At 42.0% G+C, this 15,663-nt stretch overlaps 1 protein-coding gene across 2 annotated transcripts in view; it reads right to left on the reverse strand.

The window, feature by feature from the left end:
* The window catches only part of bcap31 (B cell receptor associated protein 31), a 66,720-nt gene that overhangs the window by 38,289 nt on the left and 12,768 nt on the right, over positions 1 to 15,663 (reverse strand). For both annotated transcript variants that reach the window (XM_060932409.1, XM_060932410.1), the window contains exon 5: positions 5,145 to 5,280. In XM_060932409.1, coding sequence (XP_060788392.1) covers positions 5,145 to 5,280 — 136 coding nt within the window. The remainder of the gene's footprint in view (positions 1 to 5,144; positions 5,281 to 15,663) is intronic.

Consider the following 15,663-nt stretch of genomic DNA (forward strand, 5'->3'; position numbering starts at 1 on the left):
CCTCATCCCGGTTGATGGTCCTCGGGCTTCGCTTACGGATCTCTATGGCCTCCCTGATCCAGCGCTGATGTTTGTTATCTTCTGTGCGGATGACTCTGGCATTCCCCCAGTCCATAATGTGGTTTTCCCTTTTACAGTGATCTGTTATAGCTGACTTATAATTTTCCTGTTGTGCCTTTTCTTTTATTGTTCGGGTTTGTCTTGTAGCTGTCTCCTTTTCGCACTCTTTCTTATGTTCATGTTTTCTTGTGTTGAAACTCCTTCCTGTCTCCCCAATATAAGTTTTATTGCATAATTTACATGGAATCTCATATATGGTGTTGCATCTGTTGTCCGGATGTATTCTGTCTTTGGGATGCACCAGGATCTGACGGAGTGTTGTGTGTGGTTTGACAGGTGTGTTAACATTGTGTTTCCTCATTACTCTTTGAATGCGTTCAGTTATTCCCCTGATGTATGGTAATGTAACTACTCCCCTGTGTTCTTGTTTGTTGGTTTGTTTTTTCTCTTTCTTCTGTGTTTTGTTGTTCTTAACCTGTTCCGCCCCTTTGGATATTGCCCATTGTGGATATTGACATGCCTTCAGTGCGTGTTGTATATGTTGTTCCTCCTGTTCTTTGTCCTGTGGATCTGTAATTATTGCTGTGCGTTCATGTAATGTTCTAACTACGGATATTTTGTGCATTATAGGGTGTTCGGAAGTCCAGTTTAAATATTGGTCGGTATGTGTGGGTTTTCTGTGTACTTTTATTTTGATGTCCCCATCTTCTGTGTGTTGTATTTTTAAATCCAAAAATGCTATTGACTGCTCCGTTTCTTCTTCATGTGTGAATTTTATATTGCCGGTATTGTCTATTATATATTGGCAATATAAAATTCACACATGAAGAAGAAACGGAGCAGTCAATAGCATTTTTGGATTTAAAAATACAACACACAGAAGATGGGGACATCAAAATAAAAGTACACAGAAAACCCACACATACCGACCAATATTTAAACTGGACTTCCGAACACCCTATAATGCACAAAATATCCGTAGTTAGAACATTACATGAACGCACAGCAATAATTACAGATCCACAGGACAAAGAACAGGAGGAACAACATATACAACACGCACTGAAGGCATGTCAATATCCACAATGGGCAATATCCAAAGGGGCGGAACAGGTTAAGAACAACAAAACACAGAAGAAAGAGAAAAAACAAACCAACAAACAAGAACACAGGGGAGTAGTTACATTACCATACATCAGGGGAATAACTGAACGCATTCAAAGAGTAATGAGGAAACACAATGTTAACACACCTGTCAAACCACACACAACACTCCGTCAGATCCTGGTGCATCCCAAAGACAGAATACATCCGGACAACAGATGCAACACCATATATGAGATTCCATGTAAATTATGCAATAAAACTTATATTGGGGAGACAGGAAGGAGTTTCAACACAAGAAAACATGAACATAAGAAAGAGTGCGAAAAGGAGACAGCTACAAGACAAACCCGAACAATAAAAGAAAAGGCACAACAGGAAAATTATAAGTCAGCTATAACAGATCACTGTAAAAGGGAAAACCACATTATGGACTGGGGGAATGCCAGAGTCATCCGCACAGAAGATAACAAACATCAGCGCTGGATCAGGGAGGCCATAGAGATCCGTAAGCGAAGCCCGAGGACCATCAACCGGGATGAGGGAGCATACATGCTCTCCCATACCTGGAGTCACATCTTGCAGGGGACGAACAGACAGTAGAAGGCGTGACCGACCTGTCAAACCAGACAGGAAGGCCACGCCTTCAGAAACAGCAGCTGATAAAAGATGCGTCACCAATTAACATCCGGTGACACTCTGAGGAAGACGGAAGTTGTACGTCGAAACATGTCAGGTAAACAAACCCAAAAATTAGATGTCTGATAAAAAAGAAAAAAAAAAAAAAAAAACTAACTATATTTCATATAAGACATAATGAACGTAATCGAAAGAATGAAGGGAGCCATGTTTTGGGCGACGTGGCGTGTTGAGTCCCCGTGGCGAATGCATGATAAAAAACGCAGCGTCATTCAAATCAACAGGAAATTCGAATTCCTTCCCTGTTGGTGGTTTTAAGACTCTTCTTGACTCTGTTCAATTGTAAGTCAAGTTTTGTGTTGAAGTAAAGGCTAAAGGGAGTTTTAATACCTCTTTTCAATAATTCCATGCTAAAATAACCTTAAGCAAGCTCAAACTAAAGAGGTTTATTTTAGCTTGATTGTGCATAGGCTGTCTAGAATCAAGTCTCTCTTATAGATAGTTTTCACATGATGTCACAGAGTCGGGGATTCCCTAGTGGCGGCCATCTTGCGGGTCAAGCTTACCGGACGGGTGACTGAGCACACATTGTAACGCGCGAGTACAAAGTCTTCAAAAGAACCCAAGCAGGTCATTTAAAGCTAGCAATGGTGCACACCTGTTGTATTCACGGCTGTCGTAAGAGGTCAGATGATGACGTCAAGCGGAGCTTTTATGGAATTCCCACTGTACGGGAGCACGAAGGCGAGCAAACAAAGAAACTCAGCATACAAAGGAGAAATCTATGGCTTGCGAGAATCAACCGCAAGGATTATCAGCTTTCCAAACACAGCAAAGTCTGCTCCGATCATTTTATAAGTGGTAAGTTGTTTAAATAAACAATTAATTGTGTTTAAGTTTGTTTTTGGAAACCAAAACATCGTGTAAACAATCTCTGGAGAATGCCTAACTGGAACCGCTGAGTGTACGTTTACATTGTAATGTACACTTAATATCGCTCGTTTGTCACGTTTCTATTTGAAACTTGTCACTTCACTCACGCAAGGGTCATTTTTGAAAAACATTTTAGGTCTATTCTGTATGATTTGATTTGTGTTTGGGATGCAAACAGCGCGCCTTTTGGCGGATGCCGCCTGAATCGCGCAGATCCGATTTTTAGGGGGGGCGTTGGAGTGTCTGATTATAATTTCAAAGTAAATTCTGTCTTAAAATTACTAAATAAGCAAATCCATTACAGTCCATGAAACAGGAAGTATAAGGATGAGAAAAAAAACAGTTTAAATCGCAAAGCTGCGCACATTTGCGCAGCCCGAGCAGTGTGCAGGACTGCGCAAATGTGCGCAGCTTCCCGATTTAAACTGTTTTTTTCTCATCCTTATACTTCCTGTTTCATGGACTGTAACGGATTTGTTTATTTAGTAATTTTAATACAGAATTTACTTTGAAATTATAATCAGACACTCCAACGCCCCCCCCAAAAAAAACGGATCTGCGCGATTCAGGCGGCATCCGACCAAAGGCGCGCTGTGAATATATAAAGTTGTATATATCAGACAGCCTTTAAAAAAGTTTGATGAAGTCAGTTTCAGGCTTTGGCAGCCCTGCATAGTCACTTGAAAATGCATCTTTGTCCACTTCGTAGGGGTCAATTCCCCCAATCAAGGCCAGTTTGGCTGCATACCATTGTGAGATGTCGTCTAATGTATCTATATACTTCTGTTTGCTTGATTTTGCCGACATTGATCTTTATTTTAGAAAACTGACTATATAACTTCATAAATTAATCCGAGATAACGTAGCCGGTAGTGGCGATGGTCCGTTTTGTTTGCCCCGCAAGATGGCGGCTGGGGGGCGTTCCCCGGAATGCCGTGACGTCAGTGAAATCTATCTATTAGAGGCTGGAGTGAAGCCCAAATTTTATATGTAAATGGAGAGGCCTCACTGTAGCTGTACATATATTTGAATCGTGCCAGTTTGGTTGGTATAAACCTGTATCAAGTAAGTCCACTTTTCATATGTGGGTAACTAAGGAAAAACAAAAAAAATCCACACAGACTAAGTGGAGAAAAAGTGAAGAATACTTTTGACTTGGTTTTTCAAGGAAAACATTTTTTTCCAGAGCCTGAGGGAATGCTGTAATGGGTGTGAGGGTTTGATAAGGGGGCTGCTGCTTCTTATCTGTCACACTACTTCTCACAAATTCTTGGACTGAGGATTAAATTTACAGCTTCAACAATGAGCCACTTGAGAATCCTGAATTGTGTGCAGGTTTCATAGCCCAGAGCTGTGACAAGTCACCAGTAAATCTATAATTAGCCGGCGCTAATGGCTCAAAGCATACAAGAATTTTAATTTGTTTGCAAACCAGATGCAAACGAATGGAAAGAGGATGGATGTAGGTCAGGAACGAGTGCCTCAGGCTTGGTCACCATGACTGCCTCCCAACCCTCGTCACTGTGTGGTAAAACAGACAGACAGTGTATATACACACACGGCACGTTCTTCCAACTAGATTATAAAGCGACACCGATGAAGGCATTCGGGCAGAAAACAGCCACAAATCAATGATTATGAATAAACTAAATTACAGCTATTTAATAGCAGCACTTGTGCGGGAATAATGACAGGGATTTTCGAGTGATGTTGTAATCGAGTACTCTGGAAGGCTGACGTTGGTCAATAAAAGAGTCAATGATTGCACAATGTTTACAACTTGCAAAATGATTTTGCTTTCCTTAACAAACGGCAAATATACCTTATCTTGGCAAATAGGTCCTGAAATCTTATTCCATTCAAGTAGCACTTAAGAGTCAATTATTATACACTTCAAGGGAGGCACCAAATCTAGGATTTGCATTGTAAAGGAAATTAACTTCATGGCATTAATTTGCAGATTTGAAGCAGCAATTTAAATTATTTAGATCATCGGCGTCGTTCGTTTAACCTCCTGTCAAACGGGGATGCTCTTGAGCCATTCGGCTGTATCGGTGTCAAGTTCTATTAGGCCTTCCAGGACGTTCGAGGGTCGCAAGGTTGGGCAGGCATGGATTAGGTGCTGCAATGTCTGTGGCAAACCACATTCGCAGGTATCGTTATCGCACGCACCGATGGATTTAAGGAATGCGCGAGTCCTGCAACAGCCAGCGCGTATACGATTCGGTCGCGCCCAGGCCTTACAATCCAGCTGATGGCCACAGGGCTTGGCGGTGGGAGTCTTGATGAACATGTGAAGTCTTGTCAAGACAAAGTCAAGATTTAGATCGTGATAATCCATTAGTCGACTACTTGTGTTCATTGCTCACTGAGAAGTTGTGTGAACACGCCCATGCGTGTATTCTTACCTCCTGAAGCTTCTCGTTCTCCTCCATGTACTTCCGTGCAGCGTCGCTCGCACTCTCTGCTTGTTTCTGGAAGGCCTGGTTGGAGGCCATGAGCGTGGCCTGCTGGGAAAGAAGGCTGACCAGACGTCGCAGCAACCTGAAACACAAAGAAAGAAAAGACAAACATGCTTACAAAAGACAGAGAGAGACAGACATACACGCACATGCCATTCGTCTTGCACCAACTACCTTGACGACATAGAACTAAAGCTTAACCGTGGGGAAGCCATGGCCTAATGGTTAGACAGCGGTCTCAAAAGTAGCCGGTCACCGGCGGCAAATCGCCGGCTATGGCTTGTTATGCCGCCGGCTATTGTCAGTCGAGTCACAAAATTTAATATTAAATATTTCTGAAAGCAAAAAAAGTTGTGAACGTAAATTACATCCACTACGTCATGTATGTCCGTTGCCGCGTCAACTGTGTTTACATCCTCGACACGAGTGCAGCCATTACTGCCGCCTGTGTTGCCAGATTGCGCGTTTTCCCGCCCAATTTGGGCGGTTTTAAGTGCATTTTGGCGGGTTTTGAACATATTTTGGGCTGTAAAACGTCAGCAGTATCTGGCAACATATTTTTTTTTTTACTTAATACAAGAAATTAATGGATGCCAACGTTTTTGCCAAAATGGTATTTTATTTTCCATCGTTTAGGCAGCTTCAGCATCATACTGTGAGATTCTGTTCAAATTGTTTTTTTTCTTCTATGAAGCCTGAGCCATTTATTTTATTAGTTTATAATTATTGTTTTAGTCTTCAGGAGAGACTGCCTGCACACAGTACTAGTATTAATAGTTTTTTTTCTTACATGAAAGCTGAGGCATTTATATTATATTTTAAGGTAACTTCATGTTGTGCTGTGAGGTTCTCTGCACTTTAACTTTTGAACCAACAGGTGCATTTGGATAAGTAAAGCCTATTTTTCTGCAGTTTTGTAGTCCTGGTAATCTTTTATATTGGTAAAGTTGTTTATAGGACCATTTCTCAGTGTCTGTTTTTTTAATCAATAGTTTTTCAGTAATAACTTAATATTTAACATATCACTCAATTTTAAACAACCCCCGCGCCTCCCCCATAGTCTCCAAAATTTCTGTGGGAAACACTGGCGTGCGTAACAACGCTAATCAAGCTTAAGCTAGACGACCCGCCTCAAATACCCGTCCCGGGTAAATGTTATCCCAATTTTAGATGGCCTGTTCCAAACCATCCCACCCCATGAAAAATTCGTACTTGCATATCTATCTATCTATCTATCTATCTATCTATCTATCCATCCATCCCTGCACGCTTTGCGTGCATTATGTCTGCCACTGGCAGACATTTTACCATTTTGCACCCTGCTGTAAATTATTTGTACCCTGCTATTCTCCCAAACTTTGAAGCCCCTGTTAGAGAAGCAGCTTTGGGAGCAAGAGGCCGCTGGTTTGATTCCCTGGGCCAGCAGGAATGGCTGAAGCACCCTTGAGCAAAGTGCCTGCTCCCCAGGCTGCTCTGGATATGCTGTACGTCGCTCTGGATAAGAGCATCTGCTCAATGCAATTAATGTAAAGTAATGCAAACCTGCATGAAAGACTTTTTCCTCCTCCAAATAGAAATCACAAGCAATTAAGCCAAGTTCTTTTCATGATGGCCATAAAAGGGAATAGTTTTAAAAGCAGAACTGAAAATGAAACAAGTGTCTGCTAGGCTATGCATGTAAATGGAAACTAGTTGGTGTGCAGATCTTAAGTTCGCTTTTAATCATGTCATCTGATTTATAATTTAATATAACGTACAAGCACTGAAATGTGGAACCGCGCCACACTTGTTACTCCGACAGGAAGTAAACATGCACAGTGAACCTATGAAATGATACAAGTCAGTGTGTATTTACATGCAAATTGAGAAGTCGTAGTAATGCACCTAAAATTAGCCGTAAAGTAGTTTACAAATGGTGAGCGATGAGACAGGAGTTCAGGGTGAAGCTGAGGTTAGACTGCAGCATGTGGAGAGAACCAATCACATTTCTGTGAACTTAAAATACAACCAAGTTCCCAGGGAGAAAAAGCCAATGGGCTGAATAAACAACAGTGGAACATACAGCTGCAGCCAGCAAAACACAGTAACTTTCCTTAGCTACTACTTATTTAGCCCCTACAATGACCTCTGGCCCATGTAAATTGGTTCATTACACTCTTCCATGTACACTGATCAAAGGGCAAGCATTCAGTCACGCATGACACTTCACAGGGTCAAAGATCTTTGCATCTGGTAAACACACACCTCGAAATAAAGGATGTGTCACAGTCACCTGGGGAGAAAAAAAACCACACTTGGCATGTGCACGAACATTGACTGCACCACTCCCTGATGAATCAGAGCTTGCGTACGTGACAAACGTGAGCGGTGCACTGCTTGGCTCTCGGTTGTGCATGAGGTCATCAGCACAAGACCATGCATATGTTCATTCTTAGTATTGCTCCAATGCTGCAGCAGGTACTTTCCTCAAACGGTTTCCAAAGGATTCCACATTGGGCGTCATGCTGCCAGCTGGCCCTGAACAGCGCACTATGGGCCAGGTTTACTTTTGCCTTTCAGCTCTACAGATCATACAAACGGTTTACATTAAGCGTAACACAAGTGTACATTTGCAGCTCATAGCTCAACTCAAACGCTGCAACATGAGCCAGGTTTCTGGAAACCCTCTGGCACTTAGTTTGCACAAACCGATTAACCCAACAGAAGCGCATTCTCAAGATGCACTATGGTGCTTTGTTAAAGGAGCGCTCTCTCTAAAATAAGTTCTCAAATGTCAAAGTGCCTGAGCAGCTGCACATTCAAGTCCTGAGACACCAAGCTTCCCTTTGTAACATGAGCACTGAGCAAGAGTTCACCACGTTCATGCCAAGTACGGCAGCTAAACATAATATTCATCACCTGTTCCTAATCTTCACGCTCTGTCTGAATAATGACACCGAATCTGGCAGCCAGGAAAAGTAGTAGTTCAAGTAGCTGGATACGAGTGAGCACTTTGTCAGAGAAACAGAGGCTGCAAGGAGAACGAAAACTATCCGAGATCTTCCTGTTCATCGTAGCGTTCTTTCCACCGCTCCTGTAAAATGAATTTAGATTTTACAGAAACGCACCATTTCCACCACGTATTGCTGTTGCATAAACCCATCTGGCCGTACTCGATGCCACACATTCGATTAGGATGCAAAAAGGCGACAAAAAGCAAAAGATTCGCTCTGATTAAGAATGGTGGGAATGTTTGAGCTGATTAACAGGTGGAGTAACTGAGGTCTGTGGGAACGGTGCGGATCATCATGGGGTGGAGTGACGGTATGATACTGATAGGGCTGCACGATATCAGAAAAATACGCGATATCGATATGTATCACGATAATTAAATATATACTGTTTTTCTTACCTCTACTCGCCGTTCTGCCCTGTATCTAGCATTAAAAAATAAAAATAAAAAAATGCATCGCTTCCATTCCAACATTATTTTTTATTGGAAAAACATGGCTACACCTGCAATGGTGTCCATCAATCATCTTTAAATCTCTTCATTTTTGTGAGCGCAGCAGAAAATGTCTTAAGTTGAAGTAAAAAAAAACTGAAAACTACATTACATTAACATAAAGCATTCAAAATGGCAATTTCAGCGGCTCCCGGGAGATGAAGGTGAGCGACACAGATTCACCATAAACTCAAACACAATCTGTTAATAACACATGCGGGTGAGAGAGCAGTGGTGTGTGTGTGTGTGAGAGAGAGAGTGAGAGAGAGCGCGGTTTTATGTTTTTATGCTGCTGTACATCAGTGTTTGTCCCAGTGAGCCGCCCCACCACTGTTTTACAGGTACATGTCTTGCAAAGTACCCGAGTTTGCAGTACGTCATCCCTCCTGAATCCAAAGTACTTCCAAATAGCAGACGTGCATTTTTTTTTTGGAAACCAGTTCCTCCTCACACAAGTTTGTCTCACCACACTTGCTACCGCTCACACCTTCCGCCATCACCACGAGGCTTTTACTTGTTTTGCAATAGGGGGCGGAGTTATCCCGCGGCGCTTGTTGACATTCAAATGTGATTGGACGGCACAGAAAAATGTGCCTTTTATCGAAATTTAAGTAATTTTTGCGGTATGTGTATCGCAAACTATGATATCGTGATATCGATACTTTTTCGATATATTGTGCAGCCCTAGACACTGACTCATCGAACGCTGTCTTAAAAGAATACTCCAGAGTGAAATGCTTTCTAGGTCTATTTTCGCATTATTGGGAGTGCATACATTGAGTTGCTACCACAATCACGTCAATCGGATGTGTTTTGAGAATTCGTTTTTTGCGATTTCAACCGGAAAGCGCTAACATGGCAGTGCGCGGGGCGTGTCTTTTTGCCGATGCAAAACGCTAGTTTTAAAACCATTGCAAAGCTCAAAACATGACAGTTCTGTGGGAGTGAGTAGAGGGTTCCTACAAACAAAACGAAGCGTCCCTAGCTCTGCAAGTGCACGGACAGAGTGCGTAGAAGAGTAAATACAAAGCCAGTAACCTTACCTGAAGTTGGTCTTCTACAGACGCCATCTTCAGGGGACAGTCCGTAAAAGCCGACTGCCGAGCCCATCCCGCTGGAAATGCACACCATACCACAATTGTGCATTTCCAGCAGGATGGGCTCTGCACTCGGCTTTTACGGACTGTCCCCTAAAGATGGCGTCTGTAGAAGACCAACTTCAGGTAAGGTTACTGGCTTTGTATTTACTCTTCTACACGCTCTCTGTCTGTGCACTTGCAGAGCTAGGGACGCTTCATTTTGTTTGTAGGAACCCTCTACTCACTTCCACAGAACTGTCATGTTGTTTTGAGCTTTGCAATGGTTTTAAAACTAGCGTTTTGTATCGGCAAAGAGACATGCCCTGCGCACTGCCGTGTTAGTAGTCTGGTTAACACCAGACCATATCACAAGTGAAATATGGTCTGGAATCCGCCTATTGAATTTCTCGTAGGGGAGGTGTGGTTTACGATTGTCAACGGCCGTTTATTGGACGTTGCGAATGTCTATCATTTGGCGTATACGTAGCCCATGGCCAATCATGGCAGTTGTACCCGGTGACGTATTTTGAGTGACGAAGAAGACGAAGAGGCGAAGAAGAGAAGGAAAGAGAATGAGAAGGCAAAACAAAAATAGGAAAACAATGGCACCGAACGATTACTGCCATTTGTGCAAGACAAATATGAGAGAAGCTGGTTTGGTTCGTATCGCTCGCCGCCAAGTTAAATGTGATCCGTAAACAGTCCCAAATAAACTACAAGCTTCCGTTTGTCGAGTAGTACGCGTCACCGTCTTTCCACCCCTCCCCACTCTCTGATTGGCTCCCTAACTCAGGCGAGCCTTTAGACCATAGTTTCCATGCTGTCTTTTCAGATCGGAACGATTGTGCAAAGCAGCATGGGATTTCCCAGGCTACCGTGTTAGCGCTTTCCGGTTGAAATCGCAAAAAACGAATTCTCAGAACACATCCGATTGACGTGACTGTGGTAGCAACTGAACGTATGCACTCCCAATAATGCGAAAATAGACCGAGAAAGCATTTCACTCTGGAGTATTCCTTTAAATCACTCTGTACACAGAACTGTTTTATTCATCTCATTCCACAGAAAAGTGTGCGCGTGTGTGTGTGTGTGTGTGTGTGTGTAAAACAGTGACACGGTGATAGAAATTGGGAAATAATTCGCAAGAAAACAGGAGACTAAGAGGAAGTAATATGGGGGAGATGCAGAAAGAGAGAGAAGTAGTAAGAGACGCAGAAAGAGAAAGAGACAAAAGGTGACCGAGAAAATGAGACAGGGGAAAAAAGTGCAGAGAGAGAAAGCGTACAGGGGTGCGAGTGGCAATTTGATAAAAAGATGATGGCGGGGTTGTTAATTGAGTTTGAAATCATTTCTTACATATTACATACAAACCTGCGTAAAAAGGCATGCTTTCAACAGAATCAACTGTCTTGCAAAGACAAAATCAACCACATTTCACAACTTTTGAGAGCAAGACAAGGTAAAAAGTAAGCTATAATAACAACTGATTCAAGAAGGTAAAAGTCAAACTGAAAAATCCAAAAATGTCACTCATAGTAGAGCTGTTAAGGCCCTATAAACATAAGAATTGTGCAAAACATGATAGAAGCATGAAACTTTCAGGGTTTGTTCTCCAGGGCATAACAATTAATTTAAGACCTGGAGGCGCTCTCAGTTTGACCTTGGAGGTCATCGACCCTTGTTATGTGCAATTTCAATGGACAGGATTAAAAATTGGGGCATTTTATCATACAAGTGTGACAAAATTTGGAATTACATGTGGATTTCCATTTTTCTAGGTCATGAGGGTCCATTTATAGTGATATTACACTTAGAAGTCAAGGTTAAGATGAAGGTCACTCTAAAATATATGATGTTATGTCAATTTCAACAACTTATGATTTTGGAGCATATTGCCAAGCAGTATATACTTTGTAATTGTAAAATGACTTCCAAATGAGTGATACAAGTGATACAGGCCTAATGTGAGTATTCTAATCATTGCAGTCTCCAGAACATGCACAAAGGGCAGTACACTTCAATTCTGCCTTTTTGCATTTGCAGTGACCACAACAGCCCTTTTTTGCAACCACAATGCAAAAGCTCATAGCACAACTGTGAGGCCTCACGTAGTGTTGTCCAAAGTGGCTGCCATCCATCGTCACTGTTAACCTATCCCCAGTCTGAAGGACTTGGCAACTGGGGCCTAATAACCAAGGCAAGGTTCCATACATGAGCCTGATACATGGCTCGTTTGATGTGTTGTCTCAAAGCAGCTTGTGTAGGGGGGATGTTTTCCAACGATCTTGACTTTCGTGTGAAAAGATGTTTCCATGCCTCATTGACACCTACACGTGCACTTGTTCTGTCATAAATGAGAACAACAAAGCGTTCCAGCTGTGACAAAGACAGGTCACTCAGTTCTTGTGGCATTTGCAACATTTCGTGAAAAGCCTCCGTGACTTCTGGGTACACAACCCACGTGTCCCAAGCAGTCTTTTTACCACGGCCACAGAATGCTGATGTTGTATCACAGCCAGTGAAAGAATGAAATGCGAGCAAAGCATCGCTAGTGGAAGGACCAAGAGCAGCAACCACCTTGTGGATGCGCATATATATGTGTGTGTATATATATATATATATATATATATATATATATATATATATATATATATATATATATAAAATGATAAAAATAATGATTAAATTTATGTAGTTTACCTGGGTATCTATCAGTTACAGTTCATCTGCCATTTCCCAATTTTACGTTATCATTACGTTTTTTGTTTATTTCATTCATTTACCTCTATGGGTGTATATCTATGTTTATTTACTTGATTATGCCTTAATACATGCATATTTATACTAACTGTACATTTTTAGCAAAATTGCTCCCAAAAACACACCCATTTCAGCTCTCATGCATAGAAATGTCCTATTGATGACCTCAATGACCTCTAATTGACCTCCAAGGTCAAACTGAGAGCGCCTCCAGATCTTTAATTGTTATGCCTTCAAGAACAAACCCTGAAAGTTTCATGCTTTTATCATCTTGTGCACGATTCATCTGCTTATCTGCTCTACTACCAGTGTTAATCAACAGCACCATCACATGGTCGTCTTCCTCTTGGACACGACACTACTCTCATGAAGCTGAACAGACTTCTCCACATCTGACTGCAGAGTCTCCTGAAACTTCCTCTTTGATGGAGGAACGATTAGGAATCATCACACCACAAGACTTGAGTTTTTAACTTTCCTGCAACTTCCTTGCTGATCCTGTATGGTTTATGCGCCTTTCTGCATCATGCAAAACTTTAATGACGCTGACAGAATCAAAGTGATGAATGACCACTTTCTGCTGTTCAGGGCAAAAGAAAGAAACAACGATAGCAAGTACTCGCTGATTGTTCGAACTTGCTGCTTCGTCAATATTCAAGGAGAATTTGTTCTGCTGCATGGCAGTTACTAATCTACCCTTGTAAGTCTTTGCAAGTCCATGTGTCATTTTATATGATGCTGCTGTTCTGTCCATGGAGAGCTGATCAACTGCACACTTGTCATGAGCCAAAGCTTCTGCAAGCTCAATTAACTTGGGTACTTGTGAAAATGATAGTGTGTTCAGCAGCATACAAAAAGACCATGGCCTCTGCGTTATGAACTCTATCCGAAAGTGGTGTAAATGACTCAACCGGAGTTTCTTTTTTCTCATCCGTAGTCTGGACATTTGAAGACTGCTTGAATAAACTCAAGAGTTTCTGATGGCCTGGAGGGAAAATTCACTATTGTAACTTACCCATAAACTTAATTTTGTGAATCTTAATAAATAAACATAGTAATGTTATAAAGAGCGGCACGGTGGTGTAGTGGTTAGCGCTGTCGCCTCACAGCAAGAAGGTCCGGGTTCGAGCCCCGTGGCCAGCGAGGGCCTTTCTGTGTGGAGTTTGCATGTTCTCCCCGTGTCCGCGTGGGTTTCCTCCGGGTGCTCTGGTTTCCCCCACAGTCAAAAGACATGCAGGTTAGGTTAACTGGTGACTCTAAATTGACCGTAGGTGTGAATGTGAGTGTGAATGGTTGTCTGTGTCTATGTGTCAGCCCTGTGATGACCTGGCAACTTGTCCAGGGTGTACCCCGCCTTTCACCCGTAGTCAGCTGGGATAGGCTCCAGCTTGCCTGCGACCCTGTAGAACAGGATAAAGCAGCTACAGATAATGAGATGAGATGTTATAAGATGTATATTTTATTCAAGTGTACCAAAATGTAAAAGAAAAAAAAAAAAAAAATTTACAACCCCAATTCCAAAAAATTTGGGACCAAGTACAAATTGTAAATAAAAACGGAATGCAATAATTTACAAATCTCAAAAACTGATATTGTATTCACAATAGAACATAGACAACATATCAAATGTCAAAAGTGAGACATTTTGAATTTTCATGCCAAATATTGGCTCATTTGAAATTTCATGACAGCAACACATCTCAAAAAAGTTGGGACAGGGGCAATAAGAGGCTGGAAAAGTTAAAGGTACAAAAAAGGAACAGCTGGAGGACCAAATTGCAACTCATTAGGTCAATTGGCAATAGGTCATTAACATGACTGGGTATAAAAAGAGCATCTTGGAGTGGCAGCGGCTCTCAGAAGTAAAGATGGGAAGAGGATCACCAATCCCCCTAATTCTGCGCCGACAAATAGTGGAGCAATATCAGAAAGGAGTTCGACAGTGTAAAATTGCAAAGAGTTTGAACATATCATCATCTACAGTGCATAATATCATCAAAAGATTCAGAGAATCTGGAAGAATCTCTGTGCGTAAGGGTCAAGGCCGGAAAACCATACTGGGTGCCCGTGATCTTCGGGCCCTTAGACGGCACTGCATCACGTACAGGCATGCTTCTGGATTGGAAATCACAAAATGGGCTCAGGAATATTTCCAGAGAACATTATCTGTGAACACAATTCACCGTGCCATCCGCCGTTGCCAGCTAAAACTCTATAGTTCAAAGAAGAAGCCGTATCTAAACACGATCCAGAAGCACAGACCATCTCTGGGCCAAGGCTCATTTAAAATGGACTGTGGCAAAGTGGAAAACTGTTCTGTGGTCAGACGAATCAAAATTTGAAGTTCTTTATGGAAATCAGGGACGCCATGTCATTCGGAATAAAGAGGAGAAGGACGACCCGAGTTGTTATCATCAGCGCTCAGTTCAGAAGCCTGCATCTCTGATGGTATGGGGTTGCATTAGTGCGTGTGGCATGGGCAGCTTACACATCTGGAAAGACACCATCAATGCTGAAAGGTATATCCAGGTTCTAGAGCAACATATGCTCCCATCCACACGACGTCTCTTTCAGGGAAGATCTTGCATTTTCCAACATGACAATGCCAAACCACATACTGCATCAATTACAGCATCATGGCTGCGTAGAAGAAGGGTCCGGGTACTGAACTGGCCAGCCTGCAGTCCAGATCTTTCACCCATAGAAAACATTTGGCGCATCATAAAACGGAAGATACGACAAAAAAGACCTAAGACAGTTGAGCAACTAGAATCCTACATTGGACAAGAATGGGTTAACATTCCTATCCCTAAACTTGAGCAACTTGTCTCCTCAGTCCCCAGACGTTTACAGACTGTTGTAAAGAGAAAAGGGGATGTCTCACAGTGGTAAACATGGCCTTGTCCCAACTTTTTTGAGATGTGCTGCTGTCATGAAATTTAAAATCACCTAATTTTTCTCTTTAAATGATACATTTTCTCAGTTTAAACATTTGATACGTCATCTATTTTCTATTCTGAATAAAATATGGAATTTTGAAACTTCCACATCATTGCATTCCGTTTTTATTTACAATTTGTACTTTGTCCCAACTTTTTTGGAATCGGGGTTGTACGTCAAGATCTAAGGAAGCTTCTAAATA

This window comes from Neoarius graeffei, chromosome 10 (assembly GCF_027579695.1).
Source record: "Neoarius graeffei isolate fNeoGra1 chromosome 10, fNeoGra1.pri, whole genome shotgun sequence".
In the NCBI taxonomy this organism is placed as follows: domain Eukaryota; kingdom Metazoa; phylum Chordata; class Actinopteri; order Siluriformes; family Ariidae; genus Neoarius; species Neoarius graeffei.